The 27,744-nt window shown below is 37.0% G+C and overlaps 2 protein-coding genes across 4 annotated transcripts; one reads left to right on the plus strand and one right to left on the minus strand.

Moving 5' to 3' along the window:
• The first annotated feature begins 1,858 nt into the window (after positions 1 to 1,858).
• GLRX2 (glutaredoxin 2) lies at positions 1,859 to 19,440 on the plus strand. Its single transcript, XM_007466199.1, has 4 exons — positions 1,859 to 1,921; positions 4,943 to 5,119; positions 7,404 to 7,539; positions 19,294 to 19,440. The coding sequence occupies exons 1-3, from the start codon at positions 1,859 to 1,861 to the stop codon at positions 7,533 to 7,535; spliced, it is 372 nt and encodes a 123-aa protein (XP_007466261.1). The 3' UTR covers positions 7,536 to 7,539; positions 19,294 to 19,440.
• On the minus strand, positions 11,058 to 27,359 carry RO60 (Ro60, Y RNA binding protein). Of its 3 annotated transcripts, none has more exons than XM_007466196.1 (9): positions 26,767 to 27,359; positions 22,450 to 22,670; positions 21,683 to 21,829; positions 21,292 to 21,429; positions 20,511 to 20,627; positions 19,706 to 19,819; positions 19,276 to 19,422; positions 17,783 to 17,902; positions 11,058 to 11,185 (listed from the first exon to the last, which is right to left on the minus strand). In XM_007466196.1, the coding sequence occupies exons 1-9, from the start codon at positions 27,344 to 27,346 to the stop codon at positions 11,123 to 11,125; spliced, it is 1,647 nt and encodes a 548-aa protein (XP_007466258.1). In that variant the 5' UTR covers positions 27,347 to 27,359; the 3' UTR covers positions 11,058 to 11,122. The 3 variants fall into 3 exon arrangements, with proteins under 3 accessions (XP_007466258.1, XP_007466260.1, XP_007466259.1); XM_007466198.1 differs by having other exon boundaries at positions 11,151 to 11,185; positions 17,824 to 17,902; positions 26,767 to 27,346; XM_007466197.1 differs by lacking the exon at positions 11,058 to 11,185 and having other exon boundaries at positions 17,750 to 17,902; positions 26,767 to 27,346.
• Between the last annotated feature and the right edge of the window lie 385 nt (positions 27,360 to 27,744).

A 27,744-nucleotide genomic window follows, 5' to 3' on the forward strand; every position in this document is an offset into this window, starting at 1 on the left:
TCTCGATCAACGGCCGAATTTTGAGATGACACCTTTACGCTCTGATTTCACCAACACAAAAACCTGTCCGATAGGAAGTTGCGCTGATGCTGCCTTCCTATGTAAACATCCCAGGCACTTTGATTCCTTGTCGGACACTCATTATTTTTCTTCTCCGTTTTGTCAGAATGTTGGCCACAATCCCCAAGAACTATCTCCACGTGCCTGTGAGCCTTCATGAGCGTCCCTAACTCTAAAAGGAACAGGTGCGGGGCTTGGATGAACCTTGAGACATGCAGGTGAGGCCTCGGCGAGGACTCCGACAGCTGTTCCCAACTGGGCGGGGACTCGCGGGACCCAGCTTTTCGGGCGCCCGGACAGGGAGGAGCCGCCGGCCTCACAGAGACCGGCGCCCGCGCGGGCAGCCCGGAGGGGCGTGGCCGGCCGGCGGGGGCGGGGCGGGCTAGCGGGGGCCAGGCCGGTGGGCGGAGGCGGTTTCTGCGGGGGCGGGGAGGGGGCGGGGCAGTCGAACGGGGGTGGAACCGGCGGGAGGAGGCGGGGAAGGGCGGGGAGGGAATGTTCCCTAAGCGCTCAGGTTGACTTAAGGATCACGTGACTCTCAGGTTGCAAATACCTGTCTTGTTCGCTTGTACCTCCCCTCCCCCTCGGTTGCTAGGTAAAATACAAGATGCTCTAATAAATTGGTATTTCAAATAAACAGCGAATAATGGTTTGGTTTAAGTATATACCAAATATTGCACGGGACATATGTAGGCTGAACAGTTATTCGCTGTTTATTTGAAATTCTAATTTAACCGAGCGATCTTCATTCTCATTTGCTAAATCTGGCAACCCTGCGGCAGGAAGTGAAAGTGGCGCTTTCTACCAAATCGCCAAGTCTTTGAGGATAGGACGGTTGCCTATTCATGCTGAAGTCGTCCTTGGCTGGAGCGAGGACGGTGAATACCCGCGGCTCCCAGGCCTGTGGTGCGAGACCCATTGCCCAGACGGATGCTCTGCCCACCTCACTCCCGCGCGGCTGGTCGGGGCTGTCCTGTCCGCTCGCCTATTTGTGCATCCATCCCTCTGTCTGGGAGTTTCTTCCTAATTCCTTGATCTGATAACTCCTACCAGTTTTACAAGACTCCAGGAACTCTTGATTAACCTTCTATGCTAAACTAGAGAGCCCCTCCGGAAGGTGCCGATCATATAGTGTAACTGTTTGACAGGTCCTTGAGGCTCTTTGTGTTCTTCCAGTGATACGTATCCCTGGGGCATTTCGCCTGTTTAGCACATAGTAGGTGCTCCATAAATGTGGCATGGCTAGTGGCTGCTTCATCAATGAAACGTTTATTGAACACTTGCTGCTTTCTCGACTAGAATTGGAGAAAAGTGCCTTCCAGAAGCTTTCTCTTTTCTTTGGTAAAGAAGAGGATGATGTTTCAGAATGCACCTCCCACCTCCTCTCTTAGTACCCAAGAAAGCATTGTCTTATGAAAGTTCTACTGGAATTCCTGCTTCCAGAGTAGATGCAAATAGTAGATGGTTTAGGGATGATAATTAAATGCTGGAATTGAGATGAAAAGGACGTGTTTTCTTAGTTGATAAGACAAATAGATTTCTGTGTTATTCCACCCTTGCACCCCTTAATCTCCCTTTTCTGTTCTGGAGGCTAGTTAGAGAAGCACACAGGCCCTTTTGATATTAGTAAACAAATACTTTGTAAACTGATATTTTGTACTGATAATAAGTAAAACTTTTTTCTCTTTCATAAGTTTGGATATATATTAGCATATCGGGTTTTCTTCAAATGGATCTCATCTGATATATTGTCTTTAATGTTTAATAAACTGCACTGCCTTTTAAAATTCCTTTTAGGATGGGGAACAGCACATCGTCATCTTTGGGGAACACAGCAACTACTCCCATGAATCAGATCCAAGTGAGTGATGTGGGACATGTAGGAAAAAACTTTCCTTGGTGGAAAAAGAATTGTCTTACACATTTAATATGCTTATTCTGTATCGAAACCTGTCATAGTGCAGCAAATGAATTATTAAGTTATTATATATTTTAAAATCTGCTATCAAAATCATGCATGTGACAAAGAAGTTCTAGATCATTTTGTTAGTCAGAATTTATGAGATTTATTCTTTTGTTTTTTTTGACCATGCTGCATTGCTTGTGGGATCTTAGTTCCCCAACCAGGGATCGAACCTGTGCCCCCTGCAGTGGAAGTGCGGAGTCCTAACCACTGGACCGCCAGGGAAGTCCCTATGAGATTTATTCTTAATGGAGCCTTCGCTTCCCTAAGCTGGATCTATGTTGTTGCCTGCTCTTACCATCTCATCCAATGCAGGTCTACTGTTGATACCAGTCAGGCTGCCCTTACCCAGGGATAGTGTTTGGTTCTGGTCTGGGAAGCTGTTTCCCTAATACAGAACCTAGTTTGCAGTAGTTACTCTATGACCGATCCTCTCAAGGATACTGTGCACTGCTGTGTTCTCTTGTCTTTCTCTTGCTTGCACTGCGAAGCCCAGTTAAGTCTGCCTCAGAGAATGCCTCTTGTGTGTATGTTTCTGTTCCCTTGTAGCCCACAGGACATACTCATTTGTCTGCTCCTCGCCACCAAACACCACTTCACACAAACATTTTTGCCTTTATTTGGCTACAGAAGTATCCACCCACAGCCATTGAATATAACAGTAATGTTGGAGACCTATAGTGAGGGATTGCCTCTTTTAAAATAAGAATAGAGGGGCTTCCCTGGTGGCACAGTGGTTGAGAGTCCACCTGCCGATGCAGGGGACACGGGTTCATGCCCCGGTCCGGGAAGATCCCACATGCCACGGAGCAGCTGGGCCCGTGAGCCATGGCCGCTGAGCCTGCGCGTCCGGAGCCTGTGCTCCGCAACAGGAGAGGCCACAACAGTGAGAGGCCCACATACTGCAAAAAAAAAAAAAAAAAAAAGAATACAAAACCATGGTGAGGTGGGAGACTTCCCTGGCGGTCCAGTGGTTAAGACTCTGCACTTCCACTGCAGGGGGCATGGGTTCAATCCCTGCGTGGAACTAAGGTCCTGCATACCGCGTGACTCGGTCCAAAAAAAAAAACAATACAAAACCATGAACTATTTAGCAAGGACGAGGTTGAGAAAAGGTGAGAAGGAAGGTTCAAGAAACTTGGACACTGTCACCTTGAGTTTCGGCTCACTTTGGAATCTCTCCATCAGTGTTTGTACTACGTCTCAGCTGCCAGGGTGCTCCTCTCTCTCTGAATTATGGTCCATGTGTCTCTAACCCGAGGCCGCACAGTGAGGAAGCTGCACTGACTTTGGTGTTGGGACAGGTTGGGTGGCATCCCACCCAGTATTGTGAACTTCCCAACCTCAGTTTTCTCATCTATAAAATGGATTCAGTAGTACATCTCTGGTGTGTCTGGCTCTCCCTGAGATAGACTTCTGTAGTAAATATTACGAATGAGCAGATGAGAAAGCATAAAAACAGACCAATCTACAGACACCTAGACACTGACCTAGAACCCTTCTGACACCCAAGGGCAGATATAACTTCTGAAACACTTTGCCTGGGTGCTCTACTTTCTGATTTTTGGTCTTCTTGAAGGTGCTGCTTATAACCCACATTAGGACAGCCTAGGCAGATGCCTAGGTGCCAGACATGTCCATTCAGAAACTCTTGAAGTACCTGGGCATTGATATGTCTAGGAACACAAAGCTCAACAAATTTCACAGGTGACGCAGATGCATAGCAGAGTCTCAGGGTCTTTGTGATAAAAGCCTGGAGAGCAGCCTCCAAACCAGGCTGATTCTGATATCCAGAATCATCTGGAAAGGTTTTTCAAAAATAGCTTGTGACCTCTGCCTCAAACCCATTGAATCAGTCTTTCTGGAATTAGCATTTCCAGGAACAACGCTGTGAGAAGACCTTATCAAAACAGTAATGACTTTTTTTGTTTTGTTTTTTTTACTATAAAGATACACAAGAAGGAGTGGAAGTTGAGGGGTAGGGTAAGCTGTTGTTTACATCTGGATCCGTGAAAGCTTTACATTTTAAAGAGAAATCATACATCATTTCTCACCACTGAACATTTAGGAAATGGTGATCATTTTGTAAAGTATAAAAATATCGAATCACTATGCTCTACACCTGAGACTAATATAATAGTGTAAATCAGTTATATTCCAGTTTTAAAAATAGCGAAGAAGGGAATTCCCTGACAGTCCAGTGGTTAGGTTAGGACCCCACGCTTCCACTGCAGAGGGCACGGGTTCGATCCCTGGTGGGGGATATAAGATCCCGCAAGCTGCATGGTGCAGCCAAAAAAAAAAAAAAAAAAAAGGCAAAGAATGGTTAAGGGGGTAAAAATAATAAAAAAAATAATTAAAAATTAAGAAAAAAAGTTAAGGATGTTAAGGAGTTAACTCCTGAACACCTGAATATTTGAGAAGCAGTATAGCAGTATAGCAGAGATTAACTACCTGGGCTGTGGCATCAGACTTGCCTGGGTTCAAATCCCAGCTCGCCCACTTCTCAGCTGAGGACCAGGGGTAAGTTATTTCCCCTCCTCTGTACCTCAGTTGCCTCATCTGTAAAGTGGAGGTGATGATAGCACCTATCTCAAGACTGTAGTGAGGTTTAAGTGAGCTAGTAAAGGTAAAGTGTTGAGAGTTGTGTCGGCACACAGACGTGTCTGCTGCATGTGAATCGGTTGTGATTATTGGTGTTATTACTCTTTGCCAACACTTTCCACCTGTCACATCCTTTTTTTCCTAATAATGTTTCTTTGTCCTCAATCCACGATGAGAAAACGGATGGCGACTGAGTTTGAGCCCTGAATTGTGAGACTCCAAAATCCATACCCTTTCTACTGTGTCATGATTCCTTTCTGAAAGATAATGTCTAGAATTCAAATGATTTTTTGGTTCTGGTTTGTTTTCCTTCAGGAAACCATTTCTAATAATTGCGTGGTGATTTTCTCCAAAACTTCTTGTTCCTACTGTACAATGGCAAAAAAACTTTTTCACGACATGAATGTAAACTACAAAGTGGTGGAATTGGACATGCTTGAACACGGAAGTCAGTTACAAGACGCTCTTCACGAAATGACCGGTGAAAGAACTGTGGGTACATCCACTGTGGTGCTTTGCCCCGAAGTGGGGACTGAGTTGGGTCACCTCGGGTCTGTGCCCTCATGATGGGAAAAGTGAGCCAGACATACTCTGAGAATCTTAATTGATACAGAAATGGCAGATCTGGAAACCAGACTCATAGACTAGGAAACAGCAGAGTTCATTTGTTTTATTTTTATTTTTGCCGTGTGTGTGTGTGTGTGTGTGTGTGTGTGTGTGTGTGTGTGTGTGTGTGAGATGGGAGGGGTAATGGTGTTGTCATGAGTGCTGGTCTACGAATCTTTGAGGTCCTCCTGGGGCTTTTTCAAGATGAAAGCATCCTTCCTTCCTCCCTTGAACAGTGAAGACCAAGGGTTGGTCTTCATGTTCTGTGCTAATAGGAGTGTTTTCGGGCTCCATGTTTTTAGATTCTTGCAATCTGTGGATTTTCCCATAATATGCATTATCAGAAAAACACCCTGGCGGTCCAGCGGTTAGGACTCCATGTTCCACCGCAGGGGGCACAGGTTTGATCCCTGGTCAGGGAACTAAGATCCTGCATGCTGCGTGGCACGGCCAAAAAAAACCCCCAAACGCCCCGGCAACCCAAAACAAACAAACAAAAGAAAAATAGATAATATTGCCATTTTCCTTCTTGTTTATATGTGCCTGGAAGGAGTTGATAGTGTACTCTTCCTCTTTAGTAAACGATGGTAAGAAAGAACCACTTAAACATTATTAATAATTAGAGATAAATTAATTAATAATTAGATAATTAATAATTAGATAAATTAATAATAATAAATAATAAATAAATTTAAATAAATAATAAATAAATATTAATAAATTAATAATTAGAGATAAATTAGAAATTTATTATTTATTTATTAATTTTGTCTGCGTTGGGTCTTCATTGCTGCACGTGGGCGTTCTCTAGTTGTGGCGAGCGGGGGCTACTCTTCGTTGCGGTGCACAGGCTTCTCATTGCGGTGGCTTCTCTTGTTGTGGAGCACGGGGTCTAGGCACACAGACTTCAGTAGTTGTGGCGCGGGGAAGTTAGTTGCTCCGCAGCGTGTGGGATCTTCCTGGACCAGGGCTCGAACCTGTGTCCCCTGCATCGGCAGGTGGACTCTCAACCACTGCGCCACCAGGGAAGCCCTACAAGTGATTTTTGTAAATTGAAGGATTGTTTCAAATCGTTACAAGACGCTCTTCACGAAATGACCGGTGAAAGAACTGTGGGTACATCCACTGTGGTGCTTTGCCCCGAAGTGGGGACTGAGTTGGGTCACCTCGGGTCTGTGCCCTCATGATGGGAAAAGTGAGCCAGACATACTCTGAGAATCTTAATTGATACAGAAATGGCAGATCTGGAAACCAGACTCATAGACTAGGAAACAGCAGAGTTCATTTGTTTTATTTTTATTTTTGCCGTGTGTGTGTGTGTGTGTGTGTGTGTGTGTGTGTGTGTGTGTGTGTGAGATGGGAGGGGTAATGGTGTTGTCATGAGTGCTGGTCTACGAATCTTTGAGGTCCTCCTGGGGCTTTTTCAAGATGAAAGCATCCTTCCTTCCTCCCTTGAACAGTGAAGACCAAGGGTTGGTCTTCATGTTCTGTGCTAATAGGAGTGTTTTCGGGCTCCATGTTTTTAGATTCTTGCAATCTGTGGATTTTCCCATAATATGCATTATCAGAAAAACACCCTGGCGGTCCAGCGGTTAGGACTCCATGTTCCACCGCAGGGGGCACAGGTTTGATCCCTGGTCAGGGAACTAAGATCCTGCATGCTGCGTGGCACGGCCAAAAAAAACCCCCAAACGCCCCGGCAACCCAAAACAAACAAACAAAAGAAAAATAGATAATATTGCCATTTTCCTTCTTGTTTATATGTGCCTGGAAGGAGTTGATAGTGTACTCTTCCTCTTTAGTAAACGATGGTAAGAAAGAACCACTTAAACATTATTAATAATTAGAGATTGCTTTATTTTGCCTTTTATATGCCATAGCGATGAGATGGAGGGGTTAGAGAGTTAGATTGTCCTGGATTTAAATCCCAGCTGTGTCATTTACTATCACTGTGATCTTGGGCAAGTTCCTGTGCCTCCTCTTCCTCCAAAATAAGGCTAAAAATAATACCAACCTGAAGGGTTGTAAAGTTTAAATAGGTAATTAGTCAAAGAGCTTCGTGTATGTCTGGCCCATAAAAGTACTCACAGTGGAATATGTATTAGCCACATGTGAATGGCCTTATACTTCTGACACCAAGGTGCCATCTAATCTTTTGTTTGTCCAACAGGTGCCAAGAATATTTGTCAATGGAACTTTTATTGGCGGTGCAACTGACACTAACAGGCTTCACAAAGAAGGGAAATTGCTTCCACTAGTTCACCAGTGTTATCTAAAAAAAAGTAAGAGGAAAGAATTTTAGTGATGTAGGTGCTCATAACTTTGCTAATAAAATGTCACTATATATTTAAAGTGATAATGCCTGATAATACCTTTTAAATATTTGAGGGTATTTTAAATATATGAATTATCTTCATGAAAAAGTTGTAAAAAATAGTGAACAATAAATCACGCTGGAAACCTCTTATTTGCCAGTTCTTGAGTAAAATGGATGATATTTAAAACTGAAGGAGTAGAGTTGTATCAAAAGATAAGGAAAGAATGTGTTTTATTTGGAACTTATAGATGAATTTTTACAACCAAGAGCTAGAAAGTAAGCATTTGGGACTCTTCTGTATTGTATACAGAAGGAGTTAATGCCTTTTCTTTTCTAGCTTCCAGTGGTGAGCGCTGATGGGTGCCTTCTCTGCAAAATGTAAGGCTCTCACTGATGCAGTTGTGAACTCGGTAGGGATCTCCTTGTACTGTATTGTGACAAGCCTTCACACTTTGTGCTTCTAGAATAAAAGAAGTATATTAAATTTGTGGGATGGAATGAAATTCATTTTAGAAAAAACACATTATTCATCTGGTGATTTGGTAGTTCTAGAGAATAAAACAGCACCTCTGGGCAGAAATTAAGAGGCGGAAGATTTCAGCGTTGTATGAGGATGAACTGCGGAAACAGTTCAGAAATACACTTGAGTTATAGTGTGAGGTGGAGAGTTCTGCTTTCCAGAAGGTGTTGGAAGCTGTTGGAAATATTCCATAAGGGATCCAGGTATTGGATAGGAGATTAAACTGAATGGCCCTAAAGTAATTTCTGATGTAGATATTCTTCGCTTCTGTGACTGGGGATTCTAGCTGATCCTACAGAGTCACACGGGGCAGATTACCAGATGCTGGGAAGAGAAAACTCTTCCTCAGAGGTGGGAGGAAGATGGACTTTAAGAGAAGCAGTGAGCATCTGCTTTCTGGTCAAGATGGATCAGAGAATCTGGGGTAGTCCTGCAGAAGACAGCTGGTGGCTTTTTTTGCCATTTGCCCTCAATGACGCTTCCTACACGGTCTATTAAGCTGTCGTTAGACCTTGATAAAGCAAGAATTTGGACTATTTCATTCTCATGTGATAAGTTATAACTGGAATGGAACAGTGGAGGCATTCCTTTAGCCCTTTATTTTGCATTATGTCATGATGCGAAATTCTTGCATGCTTGCTATGTTGTAAACTCTTTGTTAGAGAGTAGAGGAAATGTTACCTCGTGTGATATTGTGATTATATTAAATATATATTTGGTCTTCATGCCATTCCTCACACACAGCTAAAACCCCTGGAATTTCCTGTGAGACGAGCTATTGTCTTTGGTTATGTTAATGAGGTGTTTTTTTGGAAAGCCCCTGAGGATGGAGGCTGGTTGCCTGGGGAAGCTTGTGATTAGAACGTTGGAAATACCAGCCCCACCTCCGACCTCTGGGGAGGGGAGAAGGGCTGGAGATTGCGTTCAATCAATGGCTAATCAATCCTGCCTGTGTAATGAAGCCTCTGTAAAAACCCAAAAGGACAGGATTTGTGAAGCTCCCTGGTTGGTGAAAAAGTGGAGATTGGGGGGAGAACAAAGTGCCCAGAGAGGACACGGAAGCTCTCCCCTTTCCCCATATGTTGCTCTATACTTCTCTTACAACTAGCTGTTCCTGAGTTAGACGCTTTTATCGTAAACTGGAAATCCAGAAAGTAAAATGTTATCTCTGAGTTCTGTGAGCTGCTCTAGCAAACTAATCAAACCTAAGGAGGGAGGGAGAGGGTTGGTGGAACCCCGTCTGTATCTGGTTGGGAGAAGCACAGGTGACAACCTGGACTTGAGATTGGCATCTGAAGTGAGGGCTGGAGGGGACAGTCTTGTGGGTCTGAGCAGCTGCCCCGATGACATGCCAATCCTGGCTGACTGAGGATTTAACTAGTTGTGCAGGGGCTAGTTACAAAGCCTAGGATTAACAGGAAGAGATTTCGATAGGGGACTGTTAACAGATTCTCAGTGGAAAAACTCATATAATTGGTGCTGGGGATGAGGGTTTCAGCATAAATTTTGGGGAGACACATTCAGTCCATGACACCATAAATTACAGCTAGATGAAAGTATATATATATATATATAAAGTATAATGTAAATCTAAGGCAAAACTAGGTATGAGGGGTTTCAGCAGCTGTTTTTTCTTTCCAAAACCACAGGTTAGAAAGAAAATCATGACCAGTTTAAGAAAAAGTAATGATATCGGTTTTTTATTTTTTTGGTCGTCTATTTTTAATGTTAAGATCTGAAAGACATACTGTTTAATATTTTAAAAATGGGCCATTTGTTTTCTCACTTTATCACTAATCAACTTACACATAAATTGCCAAAATATTTAATTGGGAAGCTGAAAAGCTGCTGAGAAAAAAAGGGGTCATTTGTTTAAATATATCTGCATTTTATTATTTACTAATATTTTAAAAAATACCATTTGAACATATTTTTTAAACGCAAGTTTTCTTGATAAGGTTTAAAAGAAAGTTTTTTTAAGTTTAGTTTTCTTCATCTATGAGGAGATGTATACAGTTGACCCCTGGAACAACACAGGGCTTAGGGGCTCCAACCCCCACCTTGAAAATCCAAGGATAATTTATAGTCAGCCCTCTGCATCCAAAGGTTATGCATGCCCAGATTCAACCGACCGCCGTTCAAGGGTCCAACCAGCCATTCAGGGGTCCACTGTATTTGTGATATTCCTTTCTCCATAACTGTTCACTGTCATCTTTAAATGGAGAACTATAGAATTGATCACATGTTCAAAGTTTTGGTGGGTATATTCATATGTAACTTGTTCTCACTCTTCATAACCTACAGCTCAGATCTTAGAACTTTTAATATGAAAGTTTTACGAGAATTCAGAGAAATTTCTGCAAACTGGCACTTAAATATTTTTATTTGCATAGTTGACTTTTGGTGTTAACTTTTCCCAAAGGCAACTTTTATTTTCTTATTTTTAAAAATGTTTATTGAAGTATAGTTGATTTACAATGTTGGATTCGTTTCAGGTATACAGCAAAGTGATTCAGTTACAGATATATATATCGGTTCTTTTTCAGATCCTTTTCCCTTATAGGTTATTACAAAGTATTAAGTATAGTTTCCTATGCTGTACAGTAGGTCCTTGTTTATCTATTTTACATATAGTGGTGTGTATCTGTTAATCCCAAACTCCTAATTTATCCCTCTCCCATTCCCAAAGGCAACTTTGAATTTTTTTTCACAAAAGAATCCTGTTTTAAACTCTTTAAGAATATGCACTTTTATTAAATCCAGTCATTTTGATCCTATAATTAATATCCATTGGAAAAGAATCCCCAACCACATATTTTAAATAATTAAATAATAGTTATATACAAGTAGAGGCATTTTAAGACCAATATTAATGGTCAAACCTTAATTTCATCTCATTCAAATATAAGATTGCTAAGAGCCTTTACATTTTATAAGGCATATAATCTTAAAATTCTTCTTTAAAGAAATGGAAAGACAATTACTTGATGTGCATAGAGTTTATTTGGTACATCTATCAATTTTTACAATAATACAAGTGACCAGAAACAGTTCACATTGTGCCCACCTGCACTCCATGTCTAAAATGATTTATCCAGTATGGGGTTTTGCAGGGCTAGAAAGGAGAGTCCAGATTTCACAGTATCGGTGAAAACTGTTTTGTCATGAAATAAATTTCATACATTAGTATTTCATCCATTTTCTATCAGAAAACAGCAGAATTACATTGCTAGGTATGTTATTTACAGTGAAAACTTGGAAGACTCAACAAAGTTATCAGTGAGTTGATCAACAACAGACCTAGGAAACCCCCTGCCCCTCCTTTCAGTGTCCTTTTTCTTTGAAATGGAACTTGTTATAAATTGAACTTTATATACTTAAGCACCAGCTTGAAAATTTAAAGTTTTCTCTCATTTTTATAAAATATTCCTGCTTTGAAAGGCAAAGTGAATGTAAAAATGTGAATGTAATTAAACATCACTGGCCTGGATACTTTTTATTGCAATAGTCGCAATGTCTTACAACTATATTCACTTCTTTGAATGAATTTGCTGGTAGGCTTGAAACAAAATATTTGCCTTTTGTCTTGAAAAATTCCCTTAAAAAATTAATCATTTTTGGAACTGTACAACTATATTTTTCATTCAGAGTGTTTAAATATGCAACTTGGTCCTTGGAGATCAGTTACAGAGTCCAGCTTCCTGGATAATTTGTTATACAAAACAATAAAAAACCTTAAACTACCACAAAATATTACTGATGTTAACAGTCGTGTATGTATAACACATCAGTGTCCCTAGATTATCCTGTTAACGGGTGCTTAAACAGCTAATGTACAATCAGGTTTTAAAACTTAATTAAATTTCCATTCTTTATGTAAAAGAGAAAGCTGTAAAAGACCTTTCGAGTTCTGTACTTCAGAAACACTGACACTATTAAGGCATTACTTAATGAACAGACCCTATGCAAAGTACGTATGCCTGTGTTGGAGACCTAGTCATATTTTAAGGCAGTCAGAAGGCTCATTTTTTTTCACTTTAAGGCTCTTGGATACTTAAATTTTATTCTATGAAGCCATTAGTCTGTATAATTTAAATATTTATTGAGTGGTCAAATATGGGAATCAAAGCCTTTATATAAAGCAAATGGACAGTTTAGAACTAGATTATAATACCTCTTCCTCATTCAGTTTTTTTTTTTAAGAGATGATTTCATATATCTCATCTCTTGGAGAATTTCTTCATTATCAGAAGCTGGCAATAAAAGGAAGAAAATATAACTCAAATGCATTACAAGTTATGTCTAGTCACACCATACCGAATTGCAAGCAGTCCACCTTTAGAATAATAGTGAACAAAAACACTTTTTCTTGGTTACTATTCATTAATGGTATAATATGTTTAATTTGGCTATCTATGGATTCGAAACAGTTTACATTGCAAATAAAGCCTAATAAGTAATTTAAACAAGTTTCAATACAATGATTGTATTGATATAATTTCCATCAATTATGTGGTAACGATATATAGCAAGACTTTAACCTTATTTACTACACTTAACAATCCAAGTATTCATTAAGTGAAGCCAGTGAAGTGTAGCTAACTTACTATTTCTTTTGTTCAAAACAGATTCTGATAACTCCTAAAAGCAAAGAAATTTAAATATATTTTAAAATGAAGTATATTATCACTTGTGTTCATAAAATTAATATGACACATGGTGGTGCTAAATTAAATAGAAGCAAAGGGAAAAATCTCCTTAGGCTCAGAAACATCTTTTATATCTTTTCATTGTATTTACAAAATTAATTCTCATTGAAAATAATCACCTTAATTTTAGTAACTGAATTTTGCAACATAACTCCTAAGTTTATGTTTCTTTCTACCAATTTCCTATATAATTTGGTATTTTCAGGGTTTAGGAAAATGTGTCATTTATTATAGTTCTATTCAGACAGTAAGTTTAACTACATTATTAGTTTTCTACATGAAAAATATTACTACAGGATTAATTTTTAAATTAACTTCATAATAATTTTTCAAAAGCAAATAAAACACTCACCAATTAAAAAAATGTTGAATGTGGATACATGTCATTTACAAGACCTTTTATGCTACAAGCCATGTATATATAAGCTCTGTGAAGTATTTGGTAGACAAAGGTTTTGTGGGTAGTCTTTATAATTATGGAAATATGAGCACTGAGACATGCTATTTTCTGAAAGAGTATTCACTTAATTATTTTTCAAAGAGTGCTTTTTCTAAGAGCTAGGTACATCTATAATTGCAAACAAAGGCTGAATAACTGCAAACATTTCTGCAAACATCTAATATAAAAGGTATACAATATAACTTGATTTGGGGAGAGAATTTATCAATTCAATTATTGTTCCAGGAGACCTGCCCTTTATTAATGTGAAAACAATATGACCTTAAATCTATATGGAACAAAAAGCAATCTGCAAGATGTATCCCAAACCTAAATACGGGTAACTTTCCTGTCATTTATTTTATTACTCAGGTACAGCAGGACTAGAAAAGCAAACAGAAGACCAAAATGTCAGAAGAAAGGAATTTTAAAAGAAAAAAAAAAAGGTATAGAAGGAATCTTCCAACAAATAAAGGACTAGGGAGCAAGTAACTGGGATATATACTAAATTAAATGCATACAGTAAATACAACTAATGAAATAGTTTAACTTATCTTTTTTCTAATTCTCCCTTGTGCATGTTTACATTGATGCTATGTGACATTTCTCTAGAGGGGACATAGCCTTAACAAATCACCCAAGTCTGTGGTATACAAGACTAGAATTTTTCATTTGCGATTACTAACTGTAAGGGACTTATCGAGAGATCTGTGGGTATATCATCTTTAGGTCAAATTGAAGTAAGTCCAATAAGTGATCACAACCATTTCCCTTTAATTATTGTTTAGATGTAGCTTTACTATGCTTCTGAAGAAGTTTCTTAATTGTCAGATCCTCAAATTTATTCAGAAATTCTATCTTAAATTTCCAAAATAATTTTAAACTGTTTTGCAGAAAAAAATCCTGATTAACTGTTATTCTATCGTTTGTAGATTTACCTGTTATTTTAAAACATTAAGCAAATTTTTGTTAAGACCATCTTCTCATTTAGAGTATGAGTTAGTTTTTCTTGATCTATCTAATGGAATATATTCCTTTCTCTTATCAGAGAACAGTGATTTCTTTAGTCATTACCTTTACTGTTAAAATTTTTCTTCCACATTTTCCCATTCAGAACAGGAGTGTTTAAAAAAATTATTGAGCCTACTGAGCTGTTTTTCTAAAACATTTTATCTTTCAAAACATATATCCTATTAAAAGTGTTTTTAATTTTTTAAAAAGTTCTAATTTCTTTGCAAGCCTTCTTCCCAATTTCAAGTTTTATACAGATATAAAATCATTGATTTTTCTATGATCCAAGCATCAGATATGTTACTTTTTAAAGATAGCAAAATTGAATCACATAGGTTAAATTGGTTGTCTACAGTCACACAGTAAGTTAGATAAAGCAAAAGAGGTTCCAGAAGGGTATAACGCTAAATCCCATTCACTAGTGTCTTCCTCACCAATATTTCCTAAAATGATGACTAAACTAAATAATACATAAGTGTTAATAAGTGGAATTTCCAAGAAATTTCAACTAACAGGGATAGGGTAGGATCATAAGATTAGTTTTTGTTTTACTAATTACAACTATATCCTGAAAATATTTACATATTTTCTAGGAAATAAAGTTTACTTTTCTTAGGATTGTTTTTTAGAAGCAACATTTTCCTAATCAGCAATAATGCTAGAAGTAATTCAGAAAATAAAACTTCTTTATCACTTGAGTACATTTTATTCATAATGAGGTAAAGTTTTTTATTCTTTCTATATGACTATGTTATAGAGCAATACAGGTTATTAAGACATTAATTGTGCTTGAGGGTTACTATGAACTACAGAAGTATACATGTTCACAAGTTCTGTTTTTCTACTCCTAAAGCAATCATGTATATACATTATTTCCTAATACCTAAAAAGATAAAAGTCTTGAATAATTCTATTTTATCACCTACTCTTGTAAGTCAATGTATTCCCATTTTGTCGGGAAATGAACACTGGAATGGGAATGAAGAGACCAAGGTTTCTAGATCTAGATCTAGGACTCCAAAGTCACACTCAGACCATGGATCCCTAAACTAACTCAAACAATTACCCTTTAAATTTCTAAGGTTTCTTCCAGCTCTAAAGCTCCATGATTTGAAAATAAAGCTACCTTCAGTGGTGGCTTTTAGTTTTTTCTTTCTAAAACCTTACCATTTAATAGACTTATTTATGTGACTTCAAAAAAGTCACATCTAATCTTACTTCTCTGATGGATTTAATATTAGTTCCTGAACATATCTGTCTAAAAACAATATAGAAACAGTGTTTAACTGAAGGAAATAAACGTTTATACTATATTCCACTTAACATTTCTATTAGGAATAAAAAGTTAGATCATGTTATAATTTTTAATTTAAGAAGATTCTGGGGCTTCCCTGGTGGCGCAGTGGTTGAGAGTCTGCCTGCCGATGCAGGGGATACGGGTTCGTGCCCCGGTCCGGGAGGATCCCACATGCCGCGGAGCGGCTGGGCCCGTGAGCCATGGCCGCTGAGCCTGCGCGACCGGAGCCTGTGCTCCAAAGCGGGAGAGGCCACAACAGTGAGAGGCCCGCGTACCGCAAAAAAAAGGAAAAAAAAAAAAAAAAAAGATTTTGGGTTTACTTAAAGAACTCAAGTACTATTACAAAATTCTGTTAGTTTCTTTAAACTTTAAATTCAATCTGAACGTAATATTTTAATGTATCAAAAGTAGCTAACATGTCAAATCCAATGCCTGACAGAGGATAAAAAACAGATATCAGAAGCCATGTATTTTTTTTTTGCGGGGGGGGGGGGGGAGTACTACTAGCTTTGCTGACAAAAAAATCAGGTAAATCATAATATTTACAAATTGCTACCAGTGGCCTTGAAGGAAGAGCTACATATCAGACAAGGCCAGCATTAATTTATCAAATAAGTTTGAAAGGAACATTGTCTTATTACTCCCAGAGCCCAAATTTCTCATGAAACAGAAGAAAATATACAAATTCTAACATTACTTAAGTCCCTCTGACCCCCAAAACATAAAACCTCTAACCCCCAAGCACGTGAAAGTATAATTTACATTTACTAGTTTGACTTTTCATATAATATTGAGAAGGGCTTTATAAATCCCCAGTAAATCTTTAAATACATTTAAAGAACAATACATAAAAACTGAAGTTTTATGTGCACATTATCTTAGACAGCCATGATATAATTATGAGCAAATATACTGGCAGTTCAACAGGTTAAACCTCCCCACAAAGAAGGGATACTTGCTCAAGAAAATAGTGCACTTTATAATGAATAGGAAGTTTAATATACACAAATAAAATAGAAAAAATTAATTTCTTACAGACTGGTTAGTGATAATATGCCACACAAAAATTGCCTTTCAAACCTGAAAGACCTACCTTGCTTTATTATTTTTTTATACTATCAAAAAAGAATGTTTTGTCACAAATGAATAATGGACAAAGCCACAGATGAATAATGGACAAAGAGAGAGGAGGCCACTAACATGTTACCATTAGAAATATCTAAAACCCATTTACAATTGGCTAAAAAAATAGATAAAAGTAATTAAAACAATATTTTTAAAGTAAGGAAAAAGCTAATCTGGCTATGTTTGAGATTTTAATTGTCATACTTTCAGATTATGAATGGGGGGAGTTAAATGTTTGAAACATCTGTTTTCATTTAAGAGAATGAAAAAAAAAGTGTGCCTACATGTGGCTATGTTGTTATAAGCCAGAGGAAACTGTCAAGTCATGCCCCCTCACTCACAGCAATAAACAAACAAAAGCAAACCAAAATAGACTTCCTCAGCTGACACAAACTTCAGATCTCTTCTCAGGGGTTTCCCTTATGTTTCTGGTTAATGGTAACAATTCTACAAGTGTAAATTAAACCACAGAAACAAAATATCTTTTTCACTGACTGAGAAAGCTATTTATGTGACTGTAGAAAACTGTTAAAGGAATTTGTAAAACTCATTCATAATCAAATGTCTTGTTTTTTTGGTTTGTTTTTTTAACCCCCTTGGTATAAAAGTTTACAAATGAGTTTCATATTCCATCACAGTTACATGGTCCAGTGCATTTCAGAATATTTGGACATTATCAAAGTTGTCCTTTACCAATGAAAACATTTAAGAAAACTTTAGGCATTTCTCAAATAAGTGACATGATATGGAACTACTTACACTTCTGGCTCTCTCTTCTTTTAAGTACAAATGTGATTATTCACCAAAGCAAAACTGTTTGACTATTTTACAGCCTCTCGACAAGAAGTTCTCTATTAGATAGAGGGGGCTACAGTGTATTCTGAAGCTATTTCCCAAGAGCTAGTTTAGCAGACAGAAAGAACTTTGGGCTCATCTTATTGTTCCTTCTTTTTTTTTGGTAAGGTAAACTTTCCATTATGCACATACTATACCATCATCCTACTGTCTTTCATTGGATTAAGATTAGCTGGGAAGTAGCAGTTTATTAGCGAGATCACTGATGGCAATGGACCTCTTAGACTGTGCTGGTGCTTATGATTAAATCATATCTAATGTGAAACTTCGAATCACGTCCAGAGCTCCAGTATCAAAGCCACACATATCCAACATGCCTCTATCATCTGGGTCTGCAATGGTAAAACCATTTGATGTCATTCCACAGACAATCAACTTGGCTGGAATATCCATATTCTGTAGGAAAAGATCAAAAATATTTAAAAAATAGTATGTAAGCAAAAGCAAATTTTAACCTAAAATTAAAACACTTTAAATTCTATCACAGCTTTTCATTACAAAGCCAATTTGTTTTTCCTCCATAAAATCTGTCAATCTTCTGGGGCCAGACTATGTGATCTTCAGAAGAATAGATGGTTATTAATAAACATGTCAACAACCTGCCTGAAATTCCTGCTTCTTTGTTCAATAGTTATTACTCATTTTACGGGCATAGAACACATTCCTGAGCAGCATAGGGACTGTGTACTTATGAAACTAGTCAGGATATTCAGGGGCATGACATTTTTACCAACATGTCAAACCCTGGGGCAGTATGTAAGGATATATATAAGGAAACAGTTCCCTGGGGTTATCGATTTTTGGTTTATGACTTTGCTATGTATAGCATATACGTCACATGTAATAACCTGTTCTCTACAGCTATGGTTTCAGGCTAAAATGATTGAGTTTTTGAGAAAAACCAACAATCACTGAGTGTGCACTATGTCAGACACCATGCACTCTTTAGGCAATTTATCTAATGTAATTGTTATAACAACCCTAAAAGCTACGTAGTACTTTTTTTTTTTTTTTTTTTTTTTTTCTCAAACTTAAGCATACATTAGAATGCCCCGAAGGGCTTGTTAAAACACAGTCCCACCCCAGAGTTCCTGATTTAGCAGGTCTCCCATGGGGCCCAGGAATATTCATTTCTAACAGGGTGCCAGGTGATGCTAAGGCTGCTAGTAGGAAAATCACACTTTGAGAACCACTGCTCTTCATCAAGCTCTATTTCCACTTCCGGTCACACTCGCCACAATTCAAGTGCTCCACAGGCCACATGACTGGTAGATTTCATACTGGATAGTGCAAATATAGAACAATTCCATCATTTCAGAAAGCTCAACTAGAGAGCACTGATTAGAACACAGAAATACCCATAAAGCTTAAAACACAGATTACAGCTTTGCTTTAGGTTTATGTAATCCTTAGCAAAACTCAGAAATGATGCTTTAATTTTTCAAGGAGCACACTGAATCATTAAAAATTTACAGCTAAGGTAACAAAAATTTTGATTATTATCGAAAATACTGTTTGCAAAAGATATTAAAATGTATGGAACTGGAACTTGTTGAAATAAATTGTGTATGTGTAGGCAGTACTTCTTTATTTCCAGAACTGGTGTTATATTCCTATACAAAGGTACAGAACTACTGAGTCCAGAGGTGGCGTAACATTCCTATACAAAGGTACAGAACTACCTTCAGTATCATTTTTTGAAAAACATAGTCAATGTTTGAGAATCGAATCTTATTTGGGGTGAGAAAGAATATTAGAATTTATCTTACCTTTCGATATTCCCTCAGAGCAACGGCAGGATGGACATGTCCAGCAAAGGTCTCGTTATCAGTGAATACTATGAAGACATCGGCAGCTGTATTTGTGTTTTGAGCCCAGATCATTGGAAGAGAGCAATCAGTTCCACCTGCTGGGATCTAACTCGGAAAAAAAACATCGATAAGAATGCAAGAAAATGCCCTCATTTCTGTACTGACATGTCTGAAATAATTAAATACTTAAAAATACTATTTTATCGGTTATTTTGTTTAGACCCAATATATAGGCTTTCCCAAAGCTTGTATATATATTTCTGATTTTGTGTTCATGAGAAAGTTGAGATGAAACAATTTGTTCTCACAAATTTATTAATATCAGGAATGACATCAATAAATTTTTATATAATACATGTTAAATAAACTTAATAAAACAGTTTCTTACCTGGCTCATAGCCATTAAAACCTGTTGTAAGGTCATATCTGTAGTCACTGGACATGGTACCATTTCATCTGAAAAAGCAACTATATGAGAATCTTTTTCTGTTCGTGTGACAACCTGAAAAATTCAATGGTAGTAATTTTCAGTAGATTTTGGGGAAACAAATACAGTATCTTGAAGTTCATCTTTAAAAGAAAATATCCTATGATGCTTACTTTTATTTCTAAACTTATATTACTGTGTTTGGAAACTACACAGTAACAGTGGTATAACTTTCAAAGTACTTTTACAAACTCTTATAAAGAAACTGGTTTTCACAACAATCCTTTGAAGCAAATAGAGTATATATTATTATTCTCGTTTTATTAAATAAGGAATAAACCCACAGAAGAGAAGCCAAGAAGCTCGCCTATGGTTCATTTACTTGTTATTCAGAGACAGAGTCAGGCTAGAACAAGTCTCCTGACTGTTATTATTAGTTCCTGATCTTTTAACGTCTATATTCATTAATAATTTCTCTAAGCATTATCTATTTCCTTAAAAATACTGGTAATATTTAATCTGTTGTTGTAAAATTAAAATTTCTACTCTGACTTTTCTTTAGACATGCTTTTTCAATATACCTACAATATTGTATATACCTAAGTATTAAAGTATATACAAGTATACCCAAGTATATATATAATACTTAAAGCTTTGCTTAAAACAAGCAAAAACATAATTCTTGATCATATCCAACTTTATAGTTTTGTCCCAGGGTAAACATTTTTAGGGTGGCAAAATCCTAAATTGTCTTAGGTGTTCTCACCATGCACATTGCTGCGGCTACTGTGCTAGCGTTGAGTACACTACCCAAAACTCTTTGGTTCATAGAAGCACTGACATCAATTGCCAGTAAGAAACGCTTTCCAGCTGGCTCAACTGTCTAAAGAGAAAATAAAACCAAACAATCATTAAAAGCAATCAAAGAAATGATAAGTATATTAAATTTCTAACGAATCATATTTACTTAATTTTCATTCAAAAGACTAAGATAAAAGGCCTGATATTTGATTTACCAATCGACAATTACAAATGCTTAGCTTTTACTAGAGGTAAAACAAAGGAAATAAGACGGCCTATTTAGTAATTTAAAGAAGTTATCATCTTCATTTTTTAAAAATCTTTCCACATGAAGTAAACTGGGAATTTCTCGCAAGAAAGTTTTTTGTGGTAAAATACAAATAACATAAAATTTACCATTCCTAAAAAAATTACTTCCTATCAAGACAGAAGAGATCTACTACTGATTAACGGAAAAACAGGACAGAGGACCAAGTCACAGGGCTCCAGAGGAATGCAAAGTTTTTAATTTGGTACCTTAAAACTTATGAAAATGATCTTAGGATAACTGGTTGTTGTCCAAAGGTAGAGAGAAGTACTTTATTCATAAGCTTACAATGTTAATTATATATTCATTTTCACATGAACTAAGAAAAAAAACAAATGAATATCTAATCAAAAATGGTTAAACTACTAATATTATCTTTAAAATGTGATATTAAATCCTAACTGGGTCTTTTGTTTTAAAATAAAAATCAAACCATTACCTTAAATGTTTTGTAAAAAGCAGCATCCAAAGCTTGCAAAATTTCTTCATCAGGGCGCCACTTCAGTTTTCCTCTGAGCCCATGACCTGTTTTGTAAGTTTCTAACGCAATTAAAACATGAAATGGATGTATACGAGCCTAGAAACACAACAAAGACAGAAAGCAAATGTCAAATTCAAGTGAAAAACAGTAACTATTTCTTTTAGATTTTTGTTATTATGGCTAATAAATCTATTTCATAAAGAAAAAAGAAAAATGAGGACATATTAATCTTAGATTTAAGAGTCAGTGCAACTTGGTCTCTGAATACCTAAAAAATGTGCCAACCGCATTTCCAAAATTTAGGAGCCAACTTTTTCAATTAGTAATAGTTAACAAAGGTAATGCTTACCTTTTTTAACAGTTTTTCATTACACAACTTTTCACATACTAAAGACACTTCTGAGTTTCCTGGTTCAAGCACTGAATTAGCAGTCATCTTTCCAAGATTCCTTAGTAATGCTGTAAGAGGCATTTCTTGTAACAAAGCCTTCCATACCTATTGCAATAACACAGGTAGAAATATAAGGAATTAAGGGTAAATGAATATGTATAATATAGCTGTTATCAATTAATAACATAGACTTTAAGTATTTCTCTTGCGGTTCAGGGCACGTTCTAAATAAAAATCGGTGTGAACTGGTCAAAGGCTCATCAAATAAAATAACTTGCTCTTTACTAGGGTAAGAAAGTGACGTATATTTTGTAAAGGAATTGCATATAAGAATTTTATTTATTTATTTTAATTAGTGAGGCAAATTAACCAGCACATTTTCTGGAGTGAAACTAATATTTATAAAATGCCAACTACATCTGGGCATTGTGTTAGGTGTTTTAAATAAACGTTAATTTTAAGATATATTTAAATTACTTTTTTTAGGAAATCCCCTGGCAGTCCAGTGGTTAGGACTCAGTACTTTCTGGGGCCCAGGTTCAATCCCTGGTTGGGGAGCTAAGACCCTGCAAACTGTGTGGTGGGGCAAAAAAAAAAATTTTTTTTAAGTATTAATTTTTTTAAGTATTATTTTTTAAAAGCATTACCCACAATTTATCCTTTTAATACACAGCGTAAGTTCCTCGTGTTTAATCACATGCTTTAACATATTATAATTTGCTTACCTCTTTAGACTTCAAGTGATTTGTTAGGAGATGCTCCCTAACCAGTCTGTGCTCTTCTATCAGATGAATGACTTCCAGTTCATCTTTTGTGCGCTTCACTTTCTCTACAGCCTCCAGATACTTTAATAATTTCTCAGTCTCCACAGAAAGTGCTTTTTCTTTATACATTTCATGGACCTCTTTCCAGCCCTTTGTAATATATTTGGTAACAATAGCAAGTCCTTTAACAAAATAAAGAATTAAAAAGGCATGTAGGATTATAAGGTAAAGAACAGGACATGTTATGGAGAACGCATTATGTGAAAGGCACACCTAGATACACAGGAGTTTAAACCGACATGCTACTTTCTATGATATGACAAACACATTTAAGCCAATGGAGTCTGCTAATTTTGCCTATTCCATCATAAATGCTTCAACACGAGACTTTGGAGGAAAAGCTCCAATATCCTAAGTCATTTCGTTACGGAGCTTTTATTTATTTTTTTGAAGCACTAGCATTAGAACCTTTGGTACACAGTGCCTATCTCAGGTCCACAATCTCAGAACTCACAAAAGTACAGATCTACCTCAATAAATCTCATATTCACTTGCCCCTTTAGCTGCTAAATAAATAGGCATTTATAAATTGTAGAGATAAGTGGAAGTAGACAGGTAGGTAGGTAATTTGTGATTTTTTTTTTAATAGCTGAGAAAGTATTGCAGGCCAAACTTTTTAAAAAGGGAAAATAATGTGTTCACTTCTTCTACAATTCCTTTCAATAGCTGAAAGAGCTTTCAGTTGGGGGCGGTGAGGAAACCTGGGTTCTAGCTTACATGTCGTCAATAAATGGCTGTGTGATCTTTCTAGGCCTTAGTTTCCACTTCTGTAAAAGGGGGAAAGGGGACAGACTGAATTATTAAATTCCAGGGTCTATGGGGGAATGGTAGGTAAAGTAAATAAATGAACGAGGCCACTGACAGAAGAGAGAGTGGTTAGCACTGTGGTGAACTAAAGAGAGAATATGCCCTGACAAATGTTTTAGTGAAATATTGGCTCACTGCTGCCAAAAAACCGTATTTTCAAAAGAAGGTACAATATGGATTTTTATGTGATGTTGAGAAAGAGTTCATTTTTTTCTAAAATATGGTGCAGGCCAAATAAAATACACCTCTAAGGCAGATTGAGCCTATGTGCTATTTCTGAACTCTAATTTAAATAACTTGATCAAAAGTTAGTACTAACATGCAGGAACTTCTAAAGTATCGTGACTCTTGCTATCTTACAGATCTTAGTACAAAATCTTACATTGCCTTAAATGAGTTAATGTTTCATGTGAGCATGTTTTCTATTCTTTCCAACTAAAATAAAACTTTCGGGGCTTCCCTGGTGGCGCAGTGGTTACAAATCTGCCTGCTAACGCAGGGGACACGGGTTTGAGCCCTGGTCCGGGAAGATCCCACATGCCGCGGAGCAACTAAGCCCATGTGCCACAACTACTGAGGCTGTGCTTTCTAAAGCCTGAGTGCCTAGAGCCCGTGCTCCGTAACAAGAGAAGCCACCACAATGAGAAGCCCATACACTGCAATGGAGAAGGCCCCGCTCACCACAACTAGAGAAAGCCCGTGCGCAGCAACGAAGACCCAACGCAGCCAGAAATAAATTAATTTATTAAAAAAAAAAAACTTTCAGAAAGTCTGTCTTATTATTATTTTTATCTTCCTCAAGTCCTAGAATTGTGTTGGCCACACAGTAGGTACACAATAAACACATGATTAGTTGAATCACACTTTGAATTGTTTTATCTGTTTAAATACACATTTCAGTTACTTACTTAGTAACTTAAGAGTTTGTTTCCAAACACTAGGCTCTGAGAAGCCTAAGGATCTTCTACACCTAAACATATTGCTATTATTACAAGGTTTCAAGTATGAGTTCTGCCCTCAAAAATCTAGAATTGACGAATCCTATGTGTGGGACTAAGTTTAGGGAATATCTACTAATTTCTCAATTTATAGACCAAGAATTCAAAACTAGAATAACTATTTGCACAAATTCAGAAACTAATTTTTCCAATTTGAACTAGCACTTAGGCCCACACCACCACATAGTGTCTCAACAGATAAATAAAGCTGGATGCCTACAGCCTCCTCAAACTGGAGCAAAAATTTAAAGAAAATTTTAAAGTTAAAAAAATTAAGCCATGAATATGTTAGGGAAAAAAAACACACGTAAGTATTTTTATGACTTTAGGTTGGAAATAGCCTTTCTAAACCTAACATAAAATAAAAACGTACTAACAAAGGCAGATAAGTTTGATTACATGAAAATTCCAAACTTCACTGTGACAGAAACCCCCTCCATCAAAAAACGAAAAGACAAAGAAAAAAAATGGGGGAAAAATGCATGCAATGTATATAATAATAAATTATTAATTCCTATACTTGGTATTCCAAGTTCTGAGAACAGTGCCCATCTACAGTAGGTGCTCAATAAATATTTGTTGAATGAATGGTGACTATAATTATTGTTATTTTTATAATATTAAAAATAGCAACTTGATAAAAAGAAAAAGATACAATATAATCCATGAAAAATATAAATAATCAATAAGCACATGAAAAGTTGAGCTTTCGCCCAAATACATAAATTCAAATAACAAGATAAAATTTTTTACCTATCATTGGCAAAGATTAAAAAACACTGGTAAAGAGTCAATGTTCAAACGTGTGGAAAGGGGCCACTTTCATATACTTTTTGTGGATTTAAGCATTATAGAAATTAAAGAAACATTTACATTAACCAAGTTTTTTCACTGTAGTATTTTTGTAATAGTATAAAAAAACCAGAAGCTACTTAACTGTTATCAGTAAGAGACTAGCTACATAAATTATATTCATATAATGGTACACATGCAATTATTTCTACTGACCTGAAAAAAATCAATATACTTTTAACTGAAACAAAGAAGGTATATAAAATTTTAAAAAATAGAACATTATATTTAGGAAAAATCGGGAGTAATATACAACCTATGTATAGTGATTTCTTTTGAAGGGCAGGACTACTTTCTGCATTATATTTTTTTGTATTATCCAGCTACTTTAAAACAAGCATGTAGGGAATTTCCTGGCAGTCCCGTGGTAGGATTCATGCTTTCACTGCCGAGGGCGCAGGTTCAATCCCAGGTCAGGGAACTAAGATGCCACAAGCTGCATGTGGAATGAATGAATGAATGAATGAATGAATGAATAAGTAAATAAAACAAGCATGCAATTTCTAATAAAGAATCAAAATATAAATGTGTTTATATACATAAACGTTTGCAGTAATTTACTACTTAAACTTCATTTGAAAAAGTCCATTTGTAATTTAAAAAAACAAGGGATAAATTAAGAATTACTGAGGAGATACTATGCATGAAGGTGTCATTACACAAGCTATGTGGGAGGGAGGGGAGAGAACCGACACTGCCCTTTACTCCGTGCCAGGAACTGTGGAAGTATTGTAATACACACTATCACATTTAGTCACAATAATTTTAAGAGTTATTCCTTTTCTACCTTTTTTAAAAGATGAAGATACAGAAACTCAGAAAGGTTAAGTTACTTGGCATAAGGACACAAAGTAATAAGTAGAACTGAAATTTGAACCATCTGAGGGGCTGTCTTTTCAAGTTTCACTTCTGCTGTAAAAAAAAAAAAAATGCCAAATTTGGACATGTTCATTTTGTGAAAGTTCACACTTAAAATTATTCTTGTGCAACAGTTTTTATTTCCCTTCTAAGAAGGACTAAAGAGTCATTGTAGACCCAACTAACTTTTCAAAAGTCTCTTCCCATAGACATAGAAAAACTGCCCCAAGTCACAATGACCCCTGGCTGACCGCGTGGAGACAATTATTAAGTTCAGCACTACTTTGGGTGGCCTTTAGGTTCCACAGAACATATGTCTTAGGAAGACAGGGAGGGAGAAAAGGGGCTAAAGCAGTACAGCCTGGCTATCTGCCATCTATTGGCTAGGAGCCGTTTTGATTCCTACAACTTTAATCATATCCATGCTGCTTTCATAGTCCATAATCAAGGGGGTGAGCATTCTAGTTAGCATGGTGACATTTTAAGATTTAGATTATCAAGCTGCAAATCTGTCATTTGATTCTTGATCATTAATGTCTAGGTGTTTAATTCCAGGTTGGCATTAAACATACATGAATTAATCAATGTGTTCTGAGAATTAAAGGCTATTTCTAGAAAATATTACACAACTGTCTTATGTCAAATAAAAATTTGCTATTTGTTGGATATCGGCACCTCACCCCCCGCATGATCTTACGCTTACCTTCACTGGAAGGTTTAAGATGCGACAATCTTAACAGATCTTTGTGAGACCAGCCATTTCTTTGTTTATATTTTGTGACGGCCAGGGCAAGGGCCATGCCACCTTTTTCATTGTACCAGTCTGCTACGGCCTTCCGGAGGGCGCGACCCCACATGCCACATTTCATGCTTTCCTTTAGATCTTTCTTAAATTGTATAAAAGTAAAGAGATGTGTAGGAATGCGACAAACTTCAGAAACAGCTTTGAAAGCGGCTTGTTTTGTGCTTATGTCGGAACACTGGGAACAAATGGCGAGGGCAAAGAGCATAGGCTCCTGCTTTGCAGTTCTGCCTTCTTGACTAAATGACTTTATTTCCTGTATCACTTCACATCCTCTGCCATCTTCAATCAATCTAATTAAAGCTTCAGCATTCTCAAGGCCCAACTTCTGTTCTTTGATAGAGTAAGTCCCACCTTCAGAACCAAAACACAAGAACCGCTGCAGCCGATTCATATCAGTGACTTGCCACACATATCCATCTTCAGAATTGGCTATCTGCTTCTCATTCAGCGGCTGCATTTGGTTTACCAATTCCTCCATTTTTTTGTCTTCTAGGAAACTGTCAAAAAGCAAAATGTTATTTTAGCTAGAAACAAGAAAAATCTAAAAAGGAAAATTATTTATTAATCTATGCTTATTGAAATCTGCCATGAAATCTTTTACTTTACAAACATTTCTTAAGCTCAGTAACTGGTGGTATAACGATCAGAAGCAAAAGCTAAGAAGTCGCATTTTTGAGGTATAGCTTGTTGCTTCAGAGACTGAGCAGGCAGTTCAGCATGGAGTCTATAGAGGACCAGACGGAGTAGAATACAAGGGGCGGCAATAGTCACTGACACAGACAGGGGGCTGACACTCCCTTTACTTCCTGAATAACAGTGTATACATTTTTGATTGTGTATCCAACATCTGTTCCTCCCTTCCCCCTTGTCTTATCC

Source organism: Lipotes vexillifer, unplaced genomic scaffold, assembly GCF_000442215.2.
Source record: "Lipotes vexillifer unplaced genomic scaffold, Lipotes_vexillifer_v1.1 scaffold585, whole genome shotgun sequence".
Taxonomy (NCBI): domain Eukaryota; kingdom Metazoa; phylum Chordata; class Mammalia; order Artiodactyla; family Lipotidae; genus Lipotes; species Lipotes vexillifer.

Excerpts from the sequence above, each read along its gene's own strand:
- GLRX2 (XM_007466199.1), top strand. The coding sequence starts at position 1,859 with ATGGGGAACAGCACATCGTCATCTTTGGGGAACACAGCAACTACTCCC. Across the intron at positions 1,922-4,942 it reads CTCCCATGAATCAGATCCAA|GAAACCATTTCTAATAATTG; the intron begins GTGAGTGATGTG and ends GTTTTCCTTCAG. Across the intron at positions 5,120-7,403 it reads AAATGACCGGTGAAAGAACT|GTGCCAAGAATATTTGTCAA; the intron begins GTGGGTACATCC and ends TTTGTCCAACAG.
- RO60 (XM_007466196.1), bottom strand. The coding sequence starts at position 27,346 with ATGGAGGAATTGGTAAACCAAATGCAGCCGCTGAATGAGAAGCAGATA. Across the intron at positions 19,820-20,510 it reads TAGCCGCAGCAATGTGCATG|GTTGTCACACGAACAGAAAA; the intron begins GTGAGAACACCT and ends TGAATTTTTCAG. Across the intron at positions 11,186-17,782 it reads TTGATACTGGAGCTCTGGAC|CCCTGCAAAACCCCATACTG; the intron begins GTGATTCGAAGT and ends TCTCCTTTCTAG.